The 9,586-nt window shown below is 38.7% G+C and overlaps 1 protein-coding gene across 1 annotated transcript; it reads left to right on the top strand.

Annotated features, from left to right (window-relative positions):
• The first annotated feature begins 5,278 nt into the window (after window positions 1-5,278).
• KRT24 (keratin 24) lies at window positions 5,279-9,285 on the top strand. The gene is made up of 8 exons (XM_037808116.1): window positions 5,279-5,941; window positions 6,565-6,647; window positions 7,061-7,217; window positions 7,475-7,636; window positions 7,725-7,850; window positions 8,224-8,441; window positions 8,656-8,777; window positions 8,981-9,285. Exons 1-8 carry the CDS (start codon window positions 5,333-5,335, stop codon window positions 9,082-9,084), a joined length of 1,581 nt encoding a protein of 526 aa, XP_037664044.1. The 5' UTR covers window positions 5,279-5,332; the 3' UTR covers window positions 9,085-9,285.
• Window positions 9,286-9,586: the final 301 nt, after the last annotated feature.

Below are 9,586 nucleotides of genomic sequence, written 5' to 3'. Positions count from 1 at the left end.
AACAGGGATTATTTGGCCAAATGTTTGCAGCTTCTCTTGAAATCAGAGGACTACAGATGTGGCCCTCTCTCTCTGGCTAAGCCAACTTGAAAGGTGAAATCACTGCCCTCCCCCCTACGTGGGATCAGACACCCAGGGAAGTGAATCTCCCTGGCAACGTGGAATATGACTCCCAGGGAGGAATGTAGACCTGGCACCGTGGGACGGAGAACATCTTCTTGACCAAAAGGGGGATGTGAAAGGAAATGAAATAAGCTTCAGTGGCAGAGAGATTCCAAAAGGAGCCGAGAGGTCACTCTGGTGGGCACTCTTATGCACACTTTAGACAACCCTTTTTAGGTTCTAAAGAATTGGGGTAGCTGGTGGTGGATACCTGAAACTATCAAACTACAACCCAGAACCCATGAATCTCAAAGACAGTTGTATAAAAATGTAGCTTATGAGGGGTGACAATGGGATTGGGAAAGCCATAAGGACCAAACACCACTTTGTCTAGTTTATGGATGGATGTGTAGAAAAGTAGGGGAGGGAAACAGACAGACAAAGGTACCCAGTGTTCTTTTTTACTTCAATTGCTCTTTTTCACTCTAATTATTATTCTTGTTATTTTTGTGTGTGTGCTAATGAAGGTGTCAGGGATTGATTTAGGTGATGAATGTACAACTATGTAATGGTACTGTAAACAATCGAAAGTACAATTTGTTTTGTATGACTGCGTGGTATGTGAATATATCTCAATAAAATGATGATTTAAAAAAAAAAAAAAAAAAAAAAAGAAATCAGAGGACTAAAGGAAGTTGAGGGCTCAAACACAGAAGACAGAGGGAAGACAGCCCGATGAACTGACTTAGCAATAGCAAGGCACATGAGAGAGGGGACCTGGGCCTGCCACCCCTAAAGCTGTGCTCAGATTACAGTCTGGGTTACAGGTGCATGTGAATCTCTGGCTAGGAGGCTGTTGTCTGTCTGGTAGGAAGAAAGGTTCCAAAGACTTTTCAAGCAAAGGTCATCAATAAAATATGTGCTTACTTCAATCTGTATTGACTCTGGACCCTGGAGGACAGAGATGCCTCAACCCCTCCAAGGACACGTGTCCATTCTCTTAACCATCCATAAACTGACTAGTTGATCTTCAGAAAAGCTTGAGCTGTTTAAAGAGATTTTAGAACATTCAAACACAACAAGGATGATACTAAGTTATTTTCTCCCAGAAAAAAATTTGGCAAGTGGCATGAACAAACAGATGCTGGGTGAGAAGAAGCCTTTGAAAAAAAATATGCTCACCTGAAACTATTAAGACAAAGAATGGAAAAGAGTGATGGGGAAAAGAAGAAAGGAAGCTAAAGGAAGGAGTGAAGAATAGAAGCAGTCACAGGAAAGGTAGATTTCTGCTCTATTTTTGTGGGTAGTTTGACACTTCTTTGACATCTGACTATAGCACGGGGCTGAAATCAGTTCATGGATCATACCAGATCCACCAGGAGTAGCTCCTCAGGTATGTATGACTGCAAAATCTTTTTTTTTTAATTTGAGTAGTTGAACCTGGTGGGACTCATAGTGGCTCCTGCCAACAGTGATTTTTTATAGGAAGGGGACCAGGTGATTCTGGCACAACTTTCCCTGCCCCTCTCCAAGCAATGCCTCTTCTCAGTGCCTCCCATTCACAAACAGACACACACACACACACACACACACACACACACACACACACACACACATACACTGAGAATCACAAACCCAGAAAATAGAATATGGAACTCACAGTAAAGGCCAGAAGTGATCAATAAGCCAAGTTGTTCACGAAGCAAGTCAAGTCCTATTGGTTTTTATTCATTCAAGGAATTATTTATTGTATGTCTACAACATGTGATGCATTATGAAAAGAGTGTTCACACATCAAATCTGAGCTTTCCCTTTTTCTGTACCATCTGCCATGAAAAGTTCTGTCAACATTCAACAAATACTCTAGGCCCTGTTACTTCTTTTAACTATTCTGATCAAAAGCCTTCATTTATAAAACAGAATGGTCTCTGGAATGAAAAGAAGATAGAAGCCCTGAGTTATTATCAACTCTGTAAAAATTCATCAGGGGCAAAATCTAAAGCCATGCCATATATTAACCTGAAAATTAAAAAAAAAAAAAAAAAAAAAAAAAAAAAACTAGTAATCCATCTCACAAAAAAAAAAAAAATGGTTCCTATTTGCAAATCATTCTGTACTTATTACAAAAGTTGTATTCCATAATGAAGTATACTTCATACAATTCTTTACATGTAAAAATAAACTGCTAATAAGAGACTATTCAAAACAACATAGAACTCAAGGCAGAGCATCATACTTGGAGCTGAGACATCTGGGATTCAGTCCCATTTCTTTTAAACTATCATAAATGAACAATGACTGGATTCCAGGCACCCAAGCTGCACTTCTGAACGTACCACTGCACTGGAGCCTCACCCAGATTCTGGAGGCTTTCATTTCACAGATGAAAGAAATGCCAAGAACTAATTTGTTATCTTAGGCGAGTGGTTATTTCAAATAAAGACAGTGAATATTAAATTTGGGAACATCTCAAAACAATAGGACTAACGTTTACTGAAGAAGACTAACACTTCAGGCAGAATCAGAATTGGGTTTTCACATACAATCAAAATCCTTTAACTCACTAAATACCAACGTTCTAGGCAGTTTGCAAACCACAGGATCAAGATCCATCTGATAGACTTGCCATTTAAAAGAAAAGTCACATCGATAAACAGATAGAAAGCAGAAAATGCATTCAAGGAAATACTAACAGAGAAGAAAATCCTGTGGGTTTGCCTATACATTTATTTCCAGGCTGCCTCATTAGGCAAAGAATTGGAGGCAGTTAGGACTGTTTTATTCGCTAACTGCCCTTCCCAGCAGTCATCTCTGAAGTACAGAGTGTCAGAGACACGCTCAGACCTCAATTTTGAAACTGAATTTAAAAAACAAAGAGGAGATGGATTTTAGAATTTAAAATTATATCACGAAGAAAGCTTAAAAAAAAATAAGAAACAAGATAGAATACCTCAGTCATCACCAGTTTCCTCAATTGAGACCCAAATATCCAGGTATCTCAAAGCATAAGGTAAATAAAGCTGTCAAAAATGAAAAAGCTACGACTCAGATGACACCAATAGAAAACCTCCACAAACACCAGGCAAGATTTAGAGGCAAAAGATACTGCTAAATCTGATCTCTTCTCATTCTTTCTACATAAAAGTCTTTCCATCTAGTCTCTTAAATTGCTAAGTGTCATTGAATTTCTTCCTCTTGGCTCTTGTTCCTTTCTTTCAACCTTCTCTTAGCTGGATGCCAGCGTTTAAGAACGGGAGATGACTGTATTTCACAATGTTCCTCCCTTCCCAAGTATTTGCATACCATTTAATCATTAGTGTTTGGACTTCTTTGGTTTCACAGCTTTGGGGAGGGGTAGGGTAGGGTGACTAATATATTACAATGCTCAATGCATTTTTTTCCTACCCCAGAAGGGTGTTATGAAAACGACTCCCGGCTTAACAATTTAAAGCTTGTAAAAACACTTTTTACCCCTTGGAGAAACGGCATCCTAAAAATGAAGAACAGTAACATACTACTTACAGCGAAAACAGTACAGCTAGAGCATAAAAACTAACAACTGAAAGAGTTCCATAGTAAAGGGAATTATCACTTATTTAGTAATGTGCACCAATAAAAGACACCCTAAGGAAAATTAAAAGAAGGTAGAATCGTGGCTAAGAAAAGAATCAAAATATAGAAATTAAAACACGCATTTAGTTTAACAGAGACTGCCAAGATTAGGAAGAAAGTTTTAAATAAAAGCCAGCCACTTGGTATAAGGCAGAGGAGGTCAAGGAATATTTTTGAAGCATGAAGGAAGGAAAGAAGGAAGGAAGGAAGGAAGGAAGGAAGGAAGGAAGGAAGGAAGGAAGGAAGGGGAGGAGGGAACGAACGAACGAAGGAACGAACGAAGGAAAGGAGAGAGAGGAAAGAAGGAAGGAAGGAAGGAGAGAGAGAGAGAAAGAAAGAGGAAGGAAGGAAGGGAAGAAGGAAGGAAGGGAAGGAGGGAGGGAGGAAGGAAGAAACTTTTAAACCAGAGAAACTACAAGCAGTGGTGAATGGAAATAACTAAAGTACAAAGGGATAGAAAAATGTCATGAAGCAGAACGTAGACTGGAGAGAATTCCAGATTTTGGTATCTATAAAATGACTCCAATCATAACATTTGTTCTCAGAAGTGGATACAGACCCTTTTCTAAATATCTTTAAAACAAAAACAGAAAGAAAAAAAAAATGAGAAGAAAGCAGACTGAGAGGGACTCCAGATTTTAGTATGTGTATAAGGACTCCAGACATAACATTGCTTAGCAGAAGTTGATGCAGATTCTCCTCTCCAGATATCTTTAAAACAAAGACAGGAGAGAGATCAACATCATCTCTTATTTTCTTAAGATGTGATTCCAAAGAAGGAAGTTGCTATCATTGTATCAGACTAGAATTCAATCAGAAAGAAAAAGCCTATCTGTGGCACAATACTGGTAATAATTTAACTCTAATCTGATGCCAAAACAATCTTCCTAAAAATTTTTCCAATCTTTCTTTCACATTATCTGTTTAAATAAATTGTTGCCAAGATCTAATAATATTTAGATGAGAGACTATTATTTTTTAAAATATCTAATTTGGTCTCAAAATACAAAGAAAGCAACAACCAAAAATCAAACTTCAGCAACATTAAAAATTTGCTAACTGAAAGAAGAAAGTACTCAATTAAATCTGAAATTAATGCTGATGCTAAAGTTAATTTCAACTTTTGAGAACAATACACACAAAAAGTTACATGTTTGAAGGGAATTTTTCATTCTCATTATATTAAGTATCTTAATTACATTCTTTAATCTGGGGCTATTCCCTGCAATTGGGAAATCATGGAGCAAATTTAATAGAATTACTCTTTCAGGAAAGAATTACCAGTCATCAAAACCTCAGAAAGATTAAAACTGTAATTCTGAAGAATTTTTTATTTGCTCCACCTTATTTTTTTTTCTCGATATGTAAATACCCAAGGGCTCTGAGCCAATTTCAGAAAAGGAGCCAGTAGAGTGGGTTCACAAAAAAGAAATTATCCAATTATAGATTAGCACAACTGTAACAGGGATTAAGAAGTGACACAGAAAAAGGAACACCCTAAAAGTGTGTATATAAGGACGAAAAAGGCAGTCCGAGAACACACACTTCACTGTGGCCTCTCCTATTCACCATCGCCTCTCCTATTCACCTGGACGAGCTACACCTTTGCAGGAGCACCATGTCTTGCTCAACTCGCGTCTCCTCCTCCAGGGCTGGAGGCAGCAGCTCCATCAAAGTGTCTGGGGGTGGAAGCAGCTTCAGCAGCAGAAGCAGATGTGGTCTGGGGGGTGGCTCTGCCCAGGGCTTCCGAGGAGGAGCCAGCAGCTGTGGCCTGAGTGGGGGATCTAGCAGTGGATTTGGTGGCAGCTTTGGAGGAGGCATGAGTAGCTGCTCAGTAGGGGGAGGTTTTGGAGGAATCTCAGGCTCTGGGGCTGGCTTTGTTGGGGGTTCTGGATTTGGTGGGGGGTCTGGATTTGGCGGGGGTTCTGGATTTGGCGGTGGTGCTAGCGGAGGCTTCTACAGCTATGGTGGTGGAATGGGTGGTGGTGCTGGTGGTGGTATTGGCGATGGGGGGCTTTTCTCTGGAGGTGAAAAACAAACCATGCAGAACCTCAATGACCGCCTGGCCAGTTACCTGGACAAGGTTAGGGCCCTGGAGGAAGCAAACACTGATCTGGAAAACAAAATCAAGGAGTGGTATGAAAGATTTGGGCCTGGGTCTGGAGATGGTGGATCTGGAAGAGACTATAGCAAGTACTTTCCAGTAATAGAAGATCTGAAGAATCAGGTGAGAAACTATACAGTGCTGAGTTTCTATTACTTCTGTGTCCTTCACTTTTATTCAGATCACTTGCTGTAATGAAAATTTTAAATCAAGGAATTATTTGAGAACATATTTGCTTGTTGTATATGTAGAGTGGGACCTGGTATGTTTTTACTATAACAGCACTACATATGACATCCAACCACATTAATTTTCTGCTTGCATGGCACTTGAATATTTCCACTTAAGAATAAAATTTAGACAGTGCCAGGCATCTAATAAACATGCATATGTGAGAGTGGTGGCAATGAGACAACATTAGTTTAATCTAATTATTTCATGATTTATTCTGGCAGGTTGACATATTTTAGTACCTTGCTAGGTTTAAATAGTCTTTATTTCTATTTTTCTTCCTAGAAAATCTAGTACAAATTGTATATGGATGTAGTAGAATCTAAAATGTTTAGTCACTGCTACAAAGAAAATGTATTTTTAAAGACTTTTTTAAGTGAAATTCTATTTTTGCACCATTTTCTGAAAAAGCTGGTGGAATAACTGATCTTTCAAAGCATATGCTGAGGGCTGTGTTCTGTAAAACAATTTTCTGTGCTTATTCTGTGCTTATTCTCTATTGTTGTCTTTTCTAGATCACTAGTGCCACCATTGAAAATGCTGGGATCATTTTGCAAGTTGATAATGCCAGACTGGCTGCTGATGACTTCAGAATGAAGTAAGAAAAGTGAAAACTTGAAAACAAGTGTTGTAGGAAAAATAAAATTAAATGTTCGTTTAAATTATTCCAAGCTTAAAATTAAAAAAAAAAAAAAAACTCCTAGAGGATTATGACCTAAATTCACTAACATCCCAAAGGCAAACTTTAAAAACCATCATTCCATCAACAAAAAAAGCAAGAGGCTAGTTAAGGATGAGAATGCTATTATAAAAATTATTGGACATGATTAGAATTAACATTAAGCTCCTATTTTTCTCTTGGGGAGAAAAATTCCTGAGAAAACTCAGTAACCTGCATTTATCAAAATGCTCAGAGGAGAAAACATTTTCTTCCGTGCCTGAGAATGGAAGATACTCTCTTAAGCATGGTCAGCATTGCTCACCGTGACGTCTTACTGCTGCCTCTACCAGGTATGAGAATGAGCTGCGTCTCCGGCAGAGTGTGGAGGCCGACATCAACGGCCTGCGGAGGGTCCTTGATGAAATGACCATGACTCGCTCTGACCTGGAGATGCAGATCGAGAGCCTCAACGAGGAGCTGGCCTACATGAAGAAGAACCACGAGGAGGTAGGAACATGCTTCGCATAATTAAACTACTCTTAGATATTTTTCCCAGCATCCTTTATATAAAAATAAAATAAATTCTGTCTGAGTGGATTTTCAACCTCTTATGACCAAGAAAAAAAGTAATAATGAGCAAATATATCTGGAATCTGTTTTCTTTCTCCTAAGAGTCCTAGTTTCACATTTGTGTTGGTTATACACATTTTAGGAAGCTGATGTTTTGATGTTTTCGTCACCATGATCTTTTTTCTTCATGCTAGGAAATGAAGAGTTTGCAAGCAAGCTCTGGAGGAGGCGTGACTGTAGAAATGAATGCTGCCCCAGGAACCGACCTGACCAAATTACTGAATGACATGAGGGCACAGTACGAGGAACTGGCTGAGCAAAACCGCCGGGAGGCCGAGGAGCAATTCAACAAGCAGGTAGATTATTGTCAATGAGCATCTAAGTCAACAGCCACACTCAAGCCACTTCCAATTCAGCCAACAACTACATTTTATTTTCATTTAGAGTGCATCACTGCAAGCACAGATATCTACTGATGCTGGGGCGGCCAATTCTGCCAAGAGTGAGGTAACAGAACTGAGACGCACCTTGCAAGCCCTGGAAATTGAGCTTCAGTCCCAACTGGCCATGGTATGTGAAAATAGCTTTCCAAGATCTCCAACAGGAAGTTAGGCAATACAGTTTTCTTTCTTTGCTAACATGTTCCACTGGGCACAAAATAAAAGCAATACTAAGGGGAGCTGTATTATGGCTGTAGAAAGCATAAAACACTCCAGTTACAGATTATGCACTGTTATTTCCATAAAAGATTTAGTTAAAAAAAAAAAAAAAAGGAAGAAGAAATGCCAACAAAGAGTTAAAGAAGCTGTAATAAGACATTACAGGTTGTAAATTGGTGAAAGTGTTTGAAAATGCTTCTCCTAGTACTATATAAAATTGTATCTTTTTAAATCACCAAATGAGCTATTTTCATCATGAACTTTTTATTTGCCTTTTCTCTTAGAAAAACTCCCTGGAAGGGACACTGGCTGACACAGAAGCTGGCTACATGTCTCAGCTATCAGAAATACAGATGCAGATCAGCAGCCTGGAGGAGCAGATCTGCCAGATCCGGGGCGAGACCGAATGCCAGAATGCAGAATATGAGCAACTGCTAGACATCAAGACGCGTCTGGAAAAGGAGATCGAGACCTACCGTCGCCTGCTCGATGGAGAGGGAGGGTAAATGAAAGTCATAAACAGCTAAAATGCATACTTTGGTGAATTTATTTTACAAAACCAAAACAGGGCTCAGGGAGTTGGACTTGTATTTACAAAGTCACAGTCCCATCAAAAGACATCTAAAGCTCATCATGGAGAAACCCCTGCATGGTGTTTTTCTCCTACATTTGCAAACTGCAAAGGAAAACATAAATAACTCTCTTTTTTTCTCCAGTGGTTTTGGAGGATCTGATTACAGAAACTCAGGATCCCAAAATACAAGTTCCAGAAACAGAGGATCCAGGGATTTGGTCTCTGGTGACTCAAGATCTGGAAGCTTTGCTGGCCAAGGAAGAGGTAGATATTTTTTAAATGTTGATGATAATTTTATAATTTAAAAGTAGAGTAAATGCTTGCTTTTCTTGTCATATTAGAAGTATATACTATTGCTTGCATAATATTACCCAGAGAGAACATAGTAAATAAATATAATTGAATTTCTCTGGATCTGTGTTTCTGTGACAATTTTCAGACTGACATTGTGACTACATGATTTTCAGATTCTAACAAGACTAGAGTGACTAAGACCATCATAGAGGATGTGGTGGATGGCAGAGTTGTCTCATCTCAAGTCAGCAATGTTTCTGAGGTGAAAGTTAAATAAGCACTTTCCAGATCAAGAGTGTCCTTTCAAACAAAAAATCAAGGACACCAATGAAGAAATGGCATCACTCTGGACATCATCCTGGATAACTTCAGGGAAATTTTTCAGTCCAGAAATAGATAACTAGCCAATTTTTCTGCATCCTCTTCTTTTCTTATTAGAATGCTCTTGAAAAAGTCAAAATGACAGCTTTGCTCTAATTGTTTCTATGCTTCAGTAAAATTACTTTTGCAAGTTAACCAAATGATTCCTGAATTTTTTAAGAGATTCAACATTTTACCTAGAAATGAAACTGTCAAGGATGATCTAGCTGCATTAATATTTATGTTACTGGTATTAATTCATTATTTACACAGTACCTTCTTCATAAAATCAAGATTATGGCCATTATATATGTGGGCATTTTTAACTACATCACACAACAAATCAGTGACATGATAGCTGAAAATAGACTTCAGTGTCCCTAAAACTACAGCCAACAGCTTTCGCCAACAAAGAAGGA

The sequence above is a fragment of the Choloepus didactylus genome, chromosome 18 (assembly GCF_015220235.1).
Source record: "Choloepus didactylus isolate mChoDid1 chromosome 18, mChoDid1.pri, whole genome shotgun sequence".
Lineage (NCBI taxonomy): Eukaryota > Metazoa > Chordata > Mammalia > Pilosa > Megalonychidae > Choloepus > Choloepus didactylus.
This window is presented reverse-complemented; position numbering and strand designations above follow the sequence as displayed.

Bases quoted from the DNA above. Each gene is read 5' to 3' on its own strand.
- KRT24 (XM_037808116.1), top strand. From the start codon at position 5,333: ATGTCTTGCTCAACTCGCGTCTCCTCCTCCAGGGCTGGAGGCAGCAGC. The intron at 7,218-7,474 runs GTAGGAACATGC...TCTTCATGCTAG, and splicing joins TGAAGAAGAACCACGAGGAG to GAAATGAAGAGTTTGCAAGC. The intron at 8,442-8,655 runs GTAAATGAAAGT...TTTTTTCTCCAG, and splicing joins CTGCTCGATGGAGAGGGAGG to TGGTTTTGGAGGATCTGATT.